Here is an 18,035-nt window from a genome sequence, read left to right as displayed (position 1 = left end):
TAAAGTGTTTTACCAAGAGATCAAAGATACTCTCATTATACAATATATGACTATTATATTGTATGCTAAATTATTTTGATTTCTGATTGATATTTTTAATACAGAGTTGTCTGACAAAAGCTAATTTACAGTAATTCTCAGTTATATCATTCAGAGATATTGAATTGAGCACATGAACACCTCTAATGAATACTTAAATACAATGAAAAATTTGCTCATAGTAGTTTTTTTATTCACTTTATAGGCATTATAGATAAATTGTATTATTGTCAAGAGTGTTGTTCTATTTTAGTCAAGAATCTGGAAGCAACAACTCTATATTTAAAAGCTTTATTTTGGCTCTTTTGGAAATACAGAAAAATGTCCCTATTAAGGGGCTACATACTAATTTTTTAGGATTGCATTTTTAAAAAAAATCCTTTTAATAATAATTCACCTAGTAGAGCATTCTTCAAAATCTGGCCCCTTTCCATAAGTTAATTTATATTTAATATTGAGCCAAACACCATATTAAATCTTTTTTTTTTTCTTAGAGCAATAACAAAAACCACCGTTAATCAAGAACTCAGAACTGAAGTGGAAGAGAACCAAAAGGTAACATCTGCTGGAAAAATCAGCTTCTGCTTTTTTTTTTTTTTTTTTTTTAATTTAACCAATTTATAATTGGGTGGCTTTACCAAGGCTTTTCCAAATATTCCTCTTTCCTCCCTTTTAAAGTCCAATGAATTTTTTTTTTTTTTACTTTTATTTAAACTTTACCAAGACTTAAGATCATTGCTTCAAAAAACTCAGTTCCAGCTATTTATGTAGTAAAAGTGATAGAACTCATTGGGGTCTTTAGTCTCGTATAAACTACATTTTGTAGTTGATTTAATTAGTAAAGAAATCTCTAATTGTTTCTATGCTTGATAATTCATCATTTAGTAATCAGTGCCTACTGAGATTGTTTCATTGAGATCTAAGTAATTCAGATATACCTTAGCCCTTGCTTTGTTCCTTGATAACTCTTAGCAGGGCAAAATAGCCACTGGCTATGGGGGAAAAGCCACCACTTTCCAGCACTTTCTTTTATTAAATAGTAGAAATTGTTGCTGTTAGTCACAAGATGTGTCCATATTATTGGTATTTTCAATTAATTTAAATTATTATAATGAAAAAGAGATGGATACTTCTAATCCCTAAATATTTTAGGAAACAAGATTAAAATCCTCTCTTATCTAAAAGGTAAAAGTTGAAAAGAGTAAGACACAAAATTGGCAGAAATTCTACTTTGCATAGCCTTTTGCATGTTAATGATTTTTTTTTTTCCTTCTTCTATATTTTTAGTACTTCAAAGGAACTTTAGGATTACAGCCTGGAGAATCTGCCCTGTTCATCAATGGATTACACATTGATTTAGATACACAGGACATATTTAGGTATGGATATTAGTATTCTTCCTTCTTTTAAATTTTTTTCTAATCTGGAATTCTTAGGATTTTGCTCAGATGTTAACTTTGTTGACTACATATTAGAATTCTTCCAGTGTTAGATGAAGTTTACCCAAGGGTAAATGTGTTAGTCAGTTTTCTTTGTGATTCTTCATATGAAATATTGCCTTGTAACACACCTTCACCTGCAGTTGGTCTTCATAAAAGCATTTATGATATCCATATTGATAAAAAGTAGCTTCTTGCCCTCTTGGCATTAAACATTTGTGTTGGCCATCTTGGCCAGAAGGTCTTTGGGAGAGAGAACTTGCCAGGGAGCCCTTTGTGTGATTCTTTTGGGAAAAAAAATTTGGTTTTATTCATGTCGCTGGAATGCTTTCACAAATATTACTGTTAATGTTCACTGAAGTGCTATTCAGTAATATGCTGTTAATTTTCAAATTGTGCTGAATTATTTCCTTAGTTATATTCTAATTTGCTCTTAATTTTCTCTTTGATGTTTCTGAGTTGGAGTTTATCCTTTGACTCATAAATAGTAAGCATAATATAAATTATATATGTGTATGAATAATATATAATAATATAAATGATAAAACAAAATAATAACTCTTGGTTTCTTAATATTAAATCACAAAGATGGTAAAGCTTTGTAGGAAGCAGTTATTCACAATAAACCATCCATGCTATCAAAATTAAGCCTACAAGGCCCCATATGATGTTATTATAGGCAGATATAGAAAGCCAATAAAATATGTGGTATAAATTTTAAGGAGCTTGAACTCATCACTATTTTGTCTTAGGTTGTCAATATGAAAAGCATATAGACACAATTGAATAAATATTTAACTCAAGTTACTTGTTTATTCCTATAAACAAAGGATAAAGTACTTTGATAAAGTAGTGAGTGCATTAGAATTATATATTTTGATTGATTGACCTGAAGCCTATTTTGCTAAAGCCCTGATTGGTTCTTGAAGCGGATAACACTGAAATTAAGGCTCTTGGGTGTTAGTAAGTAGCAGGAAAGGTTTCAAAAAGGGTCTTAACAGTAGGCTGGGTTTTTTTGTTGAGTTGTTGAGAGGGATGTCACAAAACTTTTTAGCTATGAATACTTATAAGATTGTGCATTCTTTATCAGTGGAAGGAGTATGCACACTAATGACATTACAAGTCTTTAAAAGTATTGAAAAAATGAGAAGAATTAAGATTCTAATTATTTAAAAAATTTAAACCAGCTATTTTATAGATTGTAGTTTTAGTTCACCTGCCAGGATGAGAGTTTCAGCAGCTTTCAATTGTTTATAGAAATTATAATGGCTTTGTAATTTATTTCAGCTTGTTTGATGTGTTGAGGAATGAGGCTCGTGTGATGGAGGGACTGCACAGACTAGGAATAGAAGACTTATCTCTGCATAATATTTTGAAACTTAACATCCAGCCATCAGATGCAGACTATGCTGTGGATATCAGAAGCCCGGCTATTTCTGTGAGGATTTTTAATTCTCAAGTATATTATTCATGTATCATTAACATTTTTTCTTCTTTTTCTCTTATAAAAATTGCTATACCAATTACTTTATTATTATAAATTGACAGTATATTATAATTCTTGGAGCCAGTTTTTTCATTACTCAAGTTTTTATGTTACAAAGTAGACTTACAATATTCTAAAACATGTTATATTGGTCTTAACCTCATGGCTTTTAACTTGTCTTAGAGGTACCTAGTGGTTAAGGGGTCATGTCTAAGGATTTCTTAGAAGAGAATATTGACTTTATATACTCTTAGTTGCCTTTAGACCTTATTCCCATAAATTACTCTGAGGCTTTGTCACTGAGGTCAGAGGGTAGGGAGAGTTGTTTGTTTTTGGCCACTTGATCTGAGGTTTCTAAAATGTCTTTTTTTTTTTTTTCTTCTAAAATATCTTAACATTATATTTAATAAATGTTTTTATGGAATGGTAGCTTTCAGAGTAAAATATGAATACTCCAAAGATCTCTAGGCAAATCAAATATTCAAGTCACTTGAAATTAAGTAGTTTTTACAGTATATTTTTTAACTACACATTTGAATCTTTTTTTTAAAATCCAAGAATGAGTTGTTTTTTTTTTTTAAATACAACCGAGGCAACAAAATGAAAATAACATATAGTCTCATAAGAACTTTACCAATGTCATATAGCTTGCAGAGGGCTGATAGGAGGCACATACATACACATAAATGAGATCCTTTAAGTTCTAGAAGACCATAATGTCTTCTCATTAAAGTCCATGATTATTTCAAAGACATTCCTTAACTACTTAAACTAGAATGAGAAAATGGTTGAAAACAGATATTGGCTAAATTATAGCTTGAAGTTGGGTGAAATTCTCCAATATATATTTACAAATGGTAAATTGATACTTCAGATGAACCACAAGTGGGTCTAGATCTGAATAGAAAGATATTAGGCTGGCCTCATTTAGGGAATTATACTTCACTTTCAATCAATCAGTAAGCAATTATTAAACATCTACTATGTTCCAGGCATTGTGCTAAGCACTAGGGATGTTAAAAAAAAAGACAAGTCAGTCCCTACTCTCAAATAGCTTATCATCCAATTGGAGATAACAAGCATATTTTTTTATATATCATATCATAATTCAGATCCTTAAAAAATCAGTATAGCAAAAAGAAAAATTTTATCTATTATAAACATAAGTTGAAGGACAGCTTATATGTTTATTACTCTATTAAAAAGAATTTTAGGAGGGATACTAAAATTTTGTTCATGTGAATATACATGTTTATATAATCAATGGATTTTTAAAAATTTGGTTTTTGTGGCAATGAAACCTATACGTGCTAACTTAAAAACCACTGACAAAAGCAGATGTTCAGATATAAAAACAAATGTACAATATATTTTTTAAAACTCTATATTAAATTTGACAGAACATTGTTGGGAGCATGTTCCATGTTCTCTTCTGAATTTCATAGATTTTGTTCTTTCTTGTATTACATGAATAATATTTATATTCTGATCTCTGCTTTCTTGTGCATTCCTTCATAATATTTTGCATTTTTTATATTTTGGCACAATAATATTTCATTATTTGAATCATGGCTTCTGGTTACCATATTCATGTACTATAATTTGCTTAGTAGCTATCTTCTTTTCTCTTTGTTGAGCCATTCCTCAATTAGTGGCCACATGAATTATTTTCAGTTTTTTCTTTTATGTATACCGTCACTATAAGTATTTTTGCAAAAATAAGCCTTTTTCCCCCCATTTCATTAATATTCTTAGTAGTAGAATTAAAAAAAAGGATATGACCAGTTTTAAAAACCTTTCTTTAAATTATGATAATTTGAATATGGGCAGGATGTCTGATCCCTATTTGTTTGGCAACTTGGGAATTTCTTCCATCAATGCAGATTTGCAGATTGCAACTTGCTCTTTGACTTAATGGGCAAATTCTAGGAATTAGGCCAAAGTTCTACGTATGAAGAGGTTTAATGGTTTGCCTTGGATGAGTCATATATCAGAGGCAGGATTTGTATCTAGTTTTTTCTGACTTAAGTTTAGTATTCTGTCTACTATGCTAGTCTTATTTCTTATTTCCTTTTACAATGATTGCATCAATTTACACCCTGCACTGCAATGTGCTTGTTTTTCTGCAGCCCTTCCAACAGTGAATTTTGTTAACATTTTAATTAAACAATTTAATAAGTATAAAATCGTATCCAAATTGTTGTAATTTGTGTTTTCTGATTATTAGAGATTATCAGATTATTTAAAACTGTTTTTCATATGGTTATTTATTGGTAAAAAAAATTTTGTTTGAGAACAAGTTTTTATGTATTCTTTCATTACTTAGGCATAAAGAAGATGAAACTTCAAAATTTGTGTCATTGATTATGAATGAAAAATTTTTATCCAGTCTTAAAGGCAAAAGTTTTTTTCCTTTCTTTTTCTTTATTTTATATTTAAGATGCACTTATTTTCTTTCCTTTCTAGCTTCCCTCTCCCTTTCCTATTGGCTCTCTGTTTTCTCACAGTTTAAAAGAAAAAAAAAACCTTTTTTTAACAGATAAGTATGTTTAGTCAAGTAATTCCAATTCCCTCAGTGTCTCATTCTGTATATTGAATACATCATCTCCCTGGAGGTAGGTAACATAGAACATCATGATCACCATTTGCATTGATCAGAGACCTTAAGTGTTTAAAAGTTTTTAATCTTTATAAAATTATACAAATATTTTTTAGGTTGTACATTATTGTATCTATTTTCCTGTAGTCCCTCCAATATTCATTATTTTTGTTACCTTTGCCAAACTGTTGAGAGACATTGAAGCTCAGAGTTAATTTACATTTATTGAATTATTAATGATTTTGGGCATTTTTTTTTACTTGACGGTTGCTAGTTTTGTTTTCATCCTTTGAAAGCTGCCTGTTCGCATATATCCTTAGATCATTTATCCATTGGGAATTGACTTTTATTTTTTTTTAAATTTTCAATACATTCCTTACCTATATTAGAAATGAAAACTTCATCAGAGAGACTTGCCAGAAAATGTTTTTTCTCAATTAACTTTTTATTCTCTTTTTAGCCATATGGATTTTGTTTGGACTGGGTGAGGTTAGGAAGAGATTTTCCATTTTATGTCAGTTTTGATGGTTGACTAGTACTTGAGTTCTGATTTAACGGCTTGTTGGAATGGATTACATTTCATACTTAGTTTTCATGTTTATGCTACAAAATTTCTTATCAGAAGATCTTGAGGTTGCTATTTTCCTTTTTATTTCCTTTAAAATTTTTTTCGCCTTTACAATGATTTAATGGTCTTTTGAAACTTAGTGCAAATTCTTGTAGGTTAACAATTGTAACATCTAGATTTTTCTTTTTTTTACAGTGGATCAACAACCTTGAAGTTGATAGTAGGTATAGTTCTTGGCCTTCCAGTCTACAGGAGCTACTTAGACCTACCTTCCCTGGAGTTATCAGACAAATCAGAAAAAACTTCCATAATTTTGTAAGCAATGTGCCATTCATTCATTCATTCATTCATTTATTTGATTTGCTTGCTGTAGATTTAGTTGATCTTTGCTTGATTCTCCTTTCTCTAAGCTTTGCTATCTTTTAAACATTGAGATTCTTTTCCTCTATTCCTGCCTCTCTTTAAAGTTGATGCTTTTAAGAAAATAGTCATATTTAAAGAATTTTGAGAAAACATTATAACTTTTAGGATTATAAATGTTGGCATAGAGTTGTTGTAATTATTATTGGCTGCAGATATTGTTTTAAATCAATAATAGTCTGGAAAATATGATGTCTTAAACTTTTTCCAATGCCAAGAAATTAAATAGCTTTATGTTCAGTATAGTTTCTCCTCCCTCACCCCTTTTTCTTTTAAATGCAGAAAAAACATAGACATTATGGAGTTTGTGTTGTAATCATTTCACTTAGAAAATATTTAAATTCTTTATAATTTTTGGTTCTAGAAGAATTATGAAGTATTTCTATGTTATATTTCTTTTTTTTTGGTATAGAAGTTAATTTTCTAGAAAAAATGAATTTTTTTCTTTTTAATAATTAATTTTTCCAATAGTGTGCTTCCTAATAATTCCTAATTCCTAAAATAATTATTAATAATTACTTATTATTTTGCATCATTTTCATCTTTATAAGGAGAGAAATTACATGATCTTATTAGGAATTTTTTCCTCTTAACATAGTCACTCTATCACATTGGCTTCCCTAGTATTATAAGTAGCCAGAAAGCTTTTTGGTGCATTAGCAAATATAATTTTCCTAAAATTTAGGAGGGAAACCAAATCCTTTGACTAAAGTTTTTCATTTTACATATTTTATTCCTAAAACTGTTTCTGAACTCCATAGCCAAAGTCCACTTGTCTTCTTTCTATTTTTCTCTCTGCCTTCCATACTTTGTTTATTTTGTTCCAGATGAATATTTAATGAATAAGTGCCTTTAAAAAAGATAATTTGTTTTTTAAGCTGAGAAAGTTAGATAAAGCACTGAAATAAGACTTAATCTGGGATGTATTTGTGGCTTTGGGAAATAGTGCAGTGAAAAGAGGGTGCTTTAGAGATAGGATTTGGATTTAAATCTAGTCTTCTATTTATTACTTATGTGATGTACAAGTTTTCCTCTTGAACCCATGTTTATTAATCTGTAAAATGTGGATTCCTTGCACCTTTGTATCTTGTGATCAATTTACCTCACCTTTACCAAAGATTTTTTTTTTTGTGTGAATGGAAAATGGTAGTGATTTCTATTTTCCTGTCTTTCTGGGATGTGTAGTTTAAGAATAACTCTGGAGAAAGGCCATCTTTAAACACAAAGAAGTAATAATATTTTCAGTCACATGTATAAATAATATTTTACTCATTTAAAAAATTTTTTCATTGCCCACAGATTATCATAGTTGATCCAGCTCATGAAACTGCAGTAGAATTGGTAAATGTAGCTGAAATGTTCCTCAGTAATCATATACCACTAAGGTAATACTATTATGTTGCTGATTTTAGCATATGTATAAGTGAGTTAAAATTTTGTTTTTCATTCTTAAATGATTCGATTAAACTCTTAATACTTAAAGATATTAATACATTGGGGTTAATAAACTATAATCAATTGCTCATTGATGAAGAAAATGAGTATTTTTTTAGCATAGAATATTTGATAGTTTTTTAGTGAAAGATTATTATTGGATGATTGAAAAATAACATCTAAAAATGTTTCATAGACTTGGCCTATTTTCTCAAAGATGTCTACATCATAATAGATATTAATATATTTGTAGCAGATTGAAAATATTATTAGTTTCTGTAGAACTATCCTCCTTTGCAGAGATCTGTCGAATTAACAGTGAATTGTGTTTATTTAGAAACTTCTTTTGGAAAAAAATTTATCAGGTCTGTGAACAGGTAGCTTATTTATCTAGTTTTTCAATATATAATTTTTAATTTTTTAAAAATGCCTTCTTTTAACTTTATATATTATTAGCACTTCTTTTTATCTTTTTTTTTGACATTTTTTTTTTACATTTAATACATGATGTCATATGATTTATAATACACATATCTTATTTGATAGTTAAGGCAGCTTTACAATGGATAAGCTGACTCAGAGAGGTTACATAATTTCCCCAAAGTCATGAGGAAGTAGCAAAGTTGGGATTCAAACCTAGAACCTCTGATTTCAAAACTTTTGACTTTTATCTTATCACTTCAATAATTCCACTATTAGTCATGAGCCACACATCTGAACATAATGTTCATGCTCACATACTACTGACAAAAACAAATAGATTCTTTTCATTGAGTACATCTTCTAAGCTAAATATGAGAACCTGACCAAGTACTACATATGAGAAGATAGTCCAGAAGAAAGATTGACAACCTGTGTGATGTAGTACTAATATTAGCTGAAATCATTGTTGGTATGTGGCTTAGTGAAACTGAAATTAGAATGCCTGGACTTGATTTCCATATATAGGATGGACTTTCTTTGTAATTGTGGGCAGGTCACATAGAACTTCTTTTTATCAATACTTATTAATAGTTAATTTGTTAATTTTTAGAAAGCATTTGTAGTCTATCTTGTTGAACCATCTACTGTTTGCATAGAATTAGCATTTCACCTTTGTAGTAATAGGAATAAAAGACATAGTCTGTGCCTCCCAGAATTTATCATTCATTTGGGAAAAACAGATTATACACATAAAAGAAACAGAACTATAAAGGATGGTTTTAAAATGATTTCCTAGTTACACATTCCCAGATGCCATAGGTATTCATGTTATAAAAGAAACGACAACAACATTGTAGGTTGGAGTGATTTGGAATGGCTTTGTGGAAAAAATTAGGGCTTGCCTTATCTGAGCCTAACAGAAAATAGCAAATATGGTGCTGAAGAGATAGAGTAGAATTTGTCAGATGGATTTTAAAAATATTTTTATTTATTTAAAACCAATGGGGAAAAAAAAAAAAAAAAAAAACAGCAGAACATGAGAGGATTCAAAATATGAGACAATAAATTTTCACATCAAGAAAACCTCTAAATACATTGTGCACAGAGCTGTCCATCTTTTCTTTACTTGGTTATAAAGTTTTCTTTTGTTCTCGCCTCTCACCTCCTCCAAGAAGACTACTGTTAAGGGCTGAAACTCTGAATAGGTGCACTTGAATCAGACAACCAAGCACTTAAGGCTAATTACCTATTGGACAATAACTCTATTAGCATGTTTGGAATTTCTCTTCTCACAATGCTAGCTCAATGCTTGGGATTAAGAGAATTGTAAGGAGGGATTAGGGGGTGGAGCGAGATGAGCCAGAGTCACTTTGGAGGTGGCCGAAGAGAAGGGAGGTTGTGGAGAGTTTGTGGCAGTCTTGTCCATCCCCTTCACTTCTCCCCCTAAAGACTAAGGACTTTTGGTTATCCTGACTCTGGCTGATTCTAAGGCCTCTAGGGAGCTAACCTGGACTTCACAGGCTACAATTAAATGTGTGTGTACACATACATACATATACACACACCTATAATTATATACATACATACATACACATCTACATCTACATAAGGCTGTATTGTGGATTTTATCTTTTTTTTTGAAGGTGGATAACATTATCCTTCATAAGTTCAAATCTTTCCATTTTTCCCCCTAAATCCATCAACTTATCATTTCTTATACTACCTATACATAGGATTTGTGAATTTTTTAGTATAGAGATTACAGTTTAATGGGGGGAAATGACATTGGTAAGAATGTGTAATGCAAGGTGTAGTGACATAACTATTTGGGAGTGGAAAAAAGAAAAGGATATTATTCATTATTAAGTGCACATGATTTAGAATTGTTGTAGGACTCCACTACAAAGACGAAAGTGAAACAATTTCTGCATTCAGGAGTTTACTTTCTATTGGAAGAGGCAACATGTATACATATAATTATGTAGAGAATACAAGGTAATTTTGGGGAAGGAGGAACAGCAGAGTCAATTTGTAAGGTAGAGTTTATGAAAGAAAGTAATGTATTAAAAACTTAGGTAATTGGGATCATGTTGGGAAATGCTTTAAATTTTTTTTTTTTTTTTAGAACCCATGCCAGGGTATTTTTTTTTTAATAGTCTTTTATTTACAGGTTATATATATGGGTAACTTTACAGCATTGACAATTGCCAAAGCTCTTGTTCCAATTTTTCCCCTTCTTCCTCCCATCCCCTCCCCTAGATGGCAGGATGAGTAGTATATGTTAAATATATTAAAATATAAATTAGATACACAATAAGTATATATGCTCAAACTGTTATTTTAAATGCTTTAAATGTTAAAGCCAGGAGTTTGTATTTGATCTTATCGATAACAATGAGCCACTGGTTAAATTAGATATTTTAAAGCAGTTAACAGGATTTTATGAAGGATTGGATATAAAAGACATGTTAGAATATAATTTGTGGGAAATAAAAAAAAATTTAAAGTCTGGTGAATTAGGCTTGCTAACTTGAGATAACATTTGAATCATATTTCTTATTGCCAGTATATTTTTTGGCAGAATAGAATTTTTTTGGCAAATGTTCCCTAAGTCATTAATTGCTATACAAAATGCAGTAAGGAGGGCAATTTCTATGTATGTATGGGAGGATTATTGTTCCATATCTTATTTTTCAAAAATGTGACTTGTCTATGAGGTTTTCTTTCTTCCTTATATAGTGTGAAACTATTGACAATCCAATAAAATGTCATTGTAAACAGTTTTGCTATGTTATGGATTTGATTTAGGTTGTAAATCAAAATATTAAGACTTATTTTGCAGTGTAATATAGGCTACATTTCTTTCACTGTAGTATTGAAAGTTTGTAAAGTCAGTTTTATTCTTGTTCTACAATATTCACTTTAAATGATAAAGTAAGGGATTGAACAGAATTATATCCTCATCTATCAAATAGGAATGGTACGTTTTTTACTGTGCCTGCTTTGTAGAACTGTTATGAGATTCTAATGAGATAATGCTTGAAAAAGTGTTCTGAAATGTTAAAAGCTGTATACAAATATGGTAGTCATTCTTAGAAAATTCCTTTTAGAGTAGACACAATAAGGTACCTTTACCTTTTATAGCTACATGGTATAGCTTTCACAAATGGCAGAGTGAATATAGTGCTTGATAGGCCTAAAATTGGTAAGACCTGAGTTCATGTGTAACCTGAGTTACATACATAACCTGAGTAAATACCATATAAATGCTAACTACTCTTACGTTATTATTAAACAGTATTCCCAGCATAAGATTGTTGTTTCCAGTAGAGAACTATATTCTTGCTCTCTAAATTTCTGAACTTTGAAATAGTTCTTGTATTTTGAAAATTCAGAATTAATTCCATCCTCATCCCAATGTAGCTCTATTCCTGAATTCTCTCACTTTAAAATCCTGTGTACCATGGTGAAGACTCTTCAGAGCTATACATTTTGTACATCTTCAGCTTTAATAAAACTCCCAGTTTGCCCAAAACTTTGCAGTCATATTTCTTTCCTCGCTATTCCTTTCCTTTCCAAGTCTAATACTAGCTTTGAATTTGGGATAGAATATGTTATATGTCATAATGGCATATTTTACAGTAAAATCACAGTAAATTTTCTTAAAAAGAAATCTTTTCATCATTGGTTAATTGCAATCACCGAATTGGATATAAAAGATATGCTTTACAAAATATTTGACTTTCTTGAGATAAATACTTATTTCCCTCCCCACAGAATTGGTTTAATCTTTGTGGTTAATGACTCTGAAGATGTTGATGGATTGCAAGATGCTGGAGTGGCTGTTCTTAGAGCGTATAATTATGTTGCACAAGATATGGATGATTATCATGCCTTCCAGACTTTGATATCGGTAAGTTTTCATTTAAGATGCTAAAGTGTTTTTGTCTAATGTATAATTTTTAAAAGTCTGTAGTAAAGAAAAATTGCCATATTTCTTGAATGAGAAAAAAAAAGTATTGCTTTTCTTACAACTACACGTGAAGTAATTATTTTAATAGAAATGCACATATGAGTCACTCCTCAATGCAAGAATTTAAAATCATATTCTTAGAAGTTGTCTAGTCCAATACCCACATTTACAGGTGAGAAAAATATAAATTGCTTCTCTTCTGATAAGAGGGATAATCTTGCATTTTGAATGTTCATTCATCTGTGACCAGTTTTCTTTCTTGAGGGAGGAAAAACTGCTATTCATATTTGATTGTGGCAAATTAAATGATGTCATTCTATGGCTTTAAAAGTAAAGATGTTGAAAAACATTTTTTCCCTGTAGAGAATTATGTTTCAGGCTAACATTATGTATTTTGAGAAATGTCAAAATAAACGACATAAAGATAGAACATTGCTAATCTCAGATTTATCTAACTCATTCCAAATGCTTGCTGAAATAGTAAAATGATATGGTAAACAATTTTCAAAGTCAACTCAGCAAACAGTTGGCTACCTATTAAATGCTTTGATGTAAAAAAAAAATGAATAGCTTCTGCTCTTAAGAAACTTACTGCTTAATATCTTGTACAAATGTTATCTTTTTTCTTTTTTCCTTTTTTTCTTTTTTTTTTTTTTGGCAAGGTTAAGTGACTTGCCCAGAGTCATATAGCTAGTAAGTGTTAAGTACCTGAGATCATATTTGAGCTCAATTCCTCTTGACTTTGGTCTGGTGCTCTGTCTACTGTGCCATCTGTTTTGTCTCCATTTGTCTTTATATGTTAATACCTTAATGGCAAATTAGTCTCTCAGACTAGCTTCCTCAGCCAATTTGCATTTTAGACATGAGGTCAAATGTGTATAGTGGACCATTTATAAATATGAGGTCATATGTAAATAGTGGATCATTTATAAACAAAATATTCTTAATTTATTTTCTATCTTTTCTTTTTTCCTCATTATTATTAAAAAAGCATCAGTAGAAACAGTTGGATGATGCAATGGATAGAGCATCAGCCCTGTAGTCAGGAGGAACTGAGTTCAAATCTGGTCTCAGACACTTAACACTTCCTGGCTGTGTGACCCTGGACAAGTCACTTAACCCTAATTGCCTCAGCAGAAAAAAAAGTATAAGTCGCCTAAGTGGGACCTGAGCATATAAAGGACTACTTTGGCTTTTTCCCACAGCATATTTTTAAGTGTCATGGTAGTTTGTTGTTCAGATATTTATAGTTTAAAGATTCATTAAAATTAGTTTAGCATTTCACAGTGGAGGGGAAGAGGGGGAGTGAGTGAACCTTACTGTCATTATAATTGGCCCAACGAGGAAATAAGATGCACAATCAATATGCACAATCTATCTTGGAAATAAGATGCACAATCAATATGCACAATCTATCTTAGCTTGCAGGAACATAGGAGGGAAAGGGGATATGAGAAGGATCGGGAGGGTGATAGACGTCAGGGCATATTTAGGGAGGGTATGGTCAGTAGGAAAACACTTTTGAGGAGAATCAGGGTGAAAGGAAAGAGAAAATAGAATAAATAGGGGAAAGTATAGTTAGCAATAGTAATTGGGAAGAAAATTTTGAAGCAGGTTTCTCTGGTGAAGGCCTTATTTCTTAAATGCACAGGGAACTGAGGCAAATTTATAAAAAAGAAGCGGCATTCCCCAATTGGTAAATGATCAAAAGATGTGAATTATGCCCAGAGATCTCTAAAATCATGCATCTCATTTGACCTAACCATTCCAGTATTAGCCATGGATCCCAAGTGAGATTAAAAAAAAAAAAAAAGAAAGAAAAGGACCTATGTATACAAAAATATTTATAGCAGCTTTTTTCTCAAGGCAGGGAATTGAAACTTAGAAGCATGCCCATTAGTTGGGGAATGGTTGAATAAGTAGTGGTGTGTGATTGTGATGGAATATTATTGTTTCATGGGAAATGATGTGCAGGATATTCTCTGAAAAACTTGGAAAGTCCTCCATGGACTCAAGCAAAATGAAATGCTAATGTGTACAAAGTAATAGCAATGCTGTGAAATGATCGGCTGTGAATGGCTTTGTTATTCGCAACAATACTATGATGTACAACTGTTCTGAAGGACTTATGATGAAAAATATTATCCATATGAAGGGAAAGAACTGATTGCCTGATACAGATTGAAACATACTCTTTTCCTTTTATTTAAAACAAATTTTTTTTACTTTATTTTTCTTGAGGGTTTTTTTTGGGGGGGAGGGGTGAAGGATTTATGGTTTTTTTCCGCAACATGACTTTTACGGAAATGTTTTGCATAATTTCACATATGCCTTCTCAATATGTCTGAGGAGAAAGGGAAAGAATCTAGAACTCAAAAGTTTTAAAAACTAATGTAAAAAATTGTTTTACATGTGACGCAGTGAAAATAAAAATCTGTAATAAATAGTCTAGCATTACCACTTTAAAAGGTTCCTAACACGAATACATTTATAAATAATTTCTACTGTTATTTTTCTTGAAAGTAATTTTAATTTAGAATTTGCTCTTTCTTCCTTAAAGAGAAAAGTATAGTTTTAATTTCTGGAAAAATTAAGAAAAAATTCATGAGCAGATAGATCAGTTTTTTACCCTGCATGTTTTGTTGGGGTTTCTATAATTATACTACTTAGCAATTTCCATAAATCGTAACATCGTTTTGAGAATTTTCAGTTTTTAAACTAAAAAGGAACCTTTAGGGCAATTGGGAGAAAGGAAAGTTAAGCTTCATTAATAACCTCAATATTGGCAATTTAAATGTTTATTCTACAAAAAAGGACACTTTTCTCAGTTTTCTGTAGTACTGTAAAGAGAAAATTGTCCTGTGAATGACATTCACCCCAAATGGCTGGGAATTTTTAAAGTATAAAGCTACCTTTTATTTCCTCAGATTTATAACAAGGTAAAAACTGGAGAAAAGGTGAAAGTTGAACATGTTGTCAGTGTTCTGCAGAAGAAATATCCATATGTGGAAATGAATAGTATTTTGGGGATTGACTCTGCCTTTGATCAAAATCGGAAGGTAAAAGATTTATTGATATTTCTTTCTCATTTGACTTATTTTCTCTTTTTCTTTCATAGAAGAATTTTATAATAAGAACATGGAGGACAGAAAATAGAATTTTTCAGGATTTACATACATCAGAATATAAATGTTGGTTGTAGATTTCAGTCTTAGGAAGGAAAAAAAATCATTCTAATTTAGCTGATATTATATATAATATTGTTTGATTACTAAATGGGAAATTATTCAGTTTTGTGCAAATCAGTGGATAATTTACTGAATATGTATAGATTGTAAGGTTTTCTGCATAGTTCTCTCTTGATTGTTTTAGTAAAAATTAATACATAAAGTTTAGATAATACATAAGTATTCTATAAGTGTAGAAGGATTATAGAATTTGATGTAGGACTTAGCTGAACATAGTATTTTGGTGATTGTGCAGTCTGAGTGTAAGAATGAATCCAGGCATTAAGCTAAGACAGTAAAACTATCAAAATAGTGAAAAAAATTAAGGTTACAAAAGATGCATTTTTTTAAAGTTACTAATTTTTATTTAGTTATTTAATAGGCATTATAAAATCACCAGCAATGTGCAAAGCATTGTCCTAGATGCTAGGGATAATAAGAATTATGATAGATAGATAAGAAATCAGTTGATTGATCCACATCTATATCTACATATATGTATATTACTATTTGTAGATAAAAATATACATACATAATACATACATACATAATACATACATATTTAAGGTTTGTAAAGTGTTTTACATGTTTTTAATCATTTGATCATCATATTTTGTCTTGCTGTGAACTAGGTACTACAGGAATTAATGTCTCCCATTTACAGATGAGGAAACTCAGGCTTAGCAAAATTAAGTGATTTGTTCATTGCCATACAGGTAGTAAAATCAGAGGTATGGTTTGAACCCATGTCTCTGCTGGCTTTAATTCTAGTACTCTTTATACTGCATCATTCTGCCTTAATGTATCATAGGATCCAAAAATAAAAAGAAAAAGAGCCCCTTCAAGGAATTTATAGTTTCTTGGATCTCTATGAAATTCATTCATTTTTCAGGTAGTATAGAATGATAATAATGACATAAGTTAGATATCCAAAAATAGAAAAACAAAGTACTTACCAGTAAGTGGAACAACACAAAATTGTACAGTGTAATATCTATTTATTTTAGACCGGCAAATTTCTGAATGCACTATATAGGATATATGTAATCTGTTAGAAAAAGATGTTTAATAAAAGTTTCATTAAATGAAAATTAATAGGGGCAAAAAATTGATTTCTAAATAGATATAGGTTAAAATGATGTCTCTAGATTGCCGACTGAAAAAACATACACTGTGGAGGTCTGGCCTTATGAATTCAGTCGGTTTAAGAAACACTATATAAATTCCATCTGCTAATATCAGTGAACAGGTTGTCTTTAATATGTAGTCTTAGAGTGTTACTCGAGGTCTTGAAAGGTCTTTATGGTTGCATAGCTAATATGTTTCAAGAGTTTGGATTTGTGTTTAAGTCTCAACAATTTCTAATCCAACTCTCTTAGACACAACACCATGTTGACTTTCAAATGTGTTCTAAGAGACCACACATACTGCCTCCAGACAAATAATAGGGACTTTCTTCAGTGATGGCTTCGGGAGCTAGGTTAGAAATAAGGTTGATGGTATGGGATGTGCTTCAAGCTCAAGGGCTTTCTCCATCCAACTTGAAGGAGCAATGGTGAGGATTTTACTTGCCTGACACATGGCTAATTACACTTTGTCTCCCCCCAAAATGATTTCAAGCAACTGACAATGTGGTTGAAGGTTTGAGTATTACCTTATAGTCTGTTTTGCCTAGGATATTTGTAGAATGAGGGCAGGATTTTTTCTTCTCTTTTGCCTCATATAAGCCTAAAGCTTTCCTGTCTTGTTTTTTAATATAGGAAGGAAGAGCTTACTATGAGCAGACAGGGGTAGGTCCTCTGCCAGTTGTACTGTTTAATGGCATGCCGTATGAAAAGGATCAGTTGGATGCAGATGAACTGGAAACAATTACAATGCATAAAATCTTGGAGACCACAAGCATCTTCCAAAGAGCTGTGTACTTGGTATGTGAAGATTCTGAATTGGATTTGGGTACACTTTTTTTTTATTAAGTTCTAGTTTTTTTAGTTTGCTAAAATTCTTTAAGCAGTGGAATTTTATATACCTTCATAGCAGCTGTTTTTAGATTCTCACCCGGATGACTCTTGTTAATCTTTTCAGGAGCTTTCGCTAGGAATGTTGAATTTTAAATGGAAACTACTGTGGAATTTGGCATTAGCATACTAAAAATAATTTTTTCAAAGGATATTTTTTTGGGATGATTGTTAGAAATTAGAAAATGGTTAAAAATTAAAAGTAAAATTAATATAGCATGAGTGGTTGAGAAATATATTTCAGAATTGGTTTAGTTATTGTGTTTAATTGTTATGTTCAAATAAAAAAAATCGTTCCTAAGTAAAATCTGTTGATCTCATCAAATCCAAGCAAGAAATTTTGATATGTTTTTTCTCTTAGAATTTGCTCGCTCTTCTTATAATTCAATGTTTTTCATCAAATAATTGCTTA

At 30.8% G+C, this 18,035-nt stretch overlaps 1 protein-coding gene across 2 annotated transcripts in view; it reads left to right on the top strand.

The window, feature by feature from the left end:
- UGGT1 (UDP-glucose glycoprotein glucosyltransferase 1) overlaps nucleotides 1–18,035 on the top strand; it is a 102,532-nt gene that overhangs the window by 40,261 nt on the left and 44,236 nt on the right. For both annotated transcript variants that reach the window (XM_051985666.1, XM_051985667.1), the window contains exons 11-18: nucleotides 534–594; nucleotides 1,327–1,418; nucleotides 2,766–2,916; nucleotides 6,327–6,446; nucleotides 7,851–7,936; nucleotides 12,186–12,321; nucleotides 15,309–15,440; nucleotides 17,369–17,533. In XM_051985666.1, the coding sequence (XP_051841626.1) occupies nucleotides 534–594; nucleotides 1,327–1,418; nucleotides 2,766–2,916; nucleotides 6,327–6,446; nucleotides 7,851–7,936; nucleotides 12,186–12,321; nucleotides 15,309–15,440; nucleotides 17,369–17,533 (943 nt within the window). The remainder of the gene's footprint in view (nucleotides 1–533; nucleotides 595–1,326; nucleotides 1,419–2,765; nucleotides 2,917–6,326; nucleotides 6,447–7,850; nucleotides 7,937–12,185; nucleotides 12,322–15,308; nucleotides 15,441–17,368; nucleotides 17,534–18,035) is intronic.

The sequence above is a fragment of the Antechinus flavipes genome, chromosome 3 (genome assembly GCF_016432865.1).
Source record: "Antechinus flavipes isolate AdamAnt ecotype Samford, QLD, Australia chromosome 3, AdamAnt_v2, whole genome shotgun sequence".
Classification (NCBI taxonomy): Eukaryota; Metazoa; Chordata; class Mammalia; order Dasyuromorphia; family Dasyuridae; genus Antechinus; species Antechinus flavipes.
Note: the sequence above shows the minus strand (reverse complement) of the source record. Positions and strands in the feature narration are given on the sequence as shown.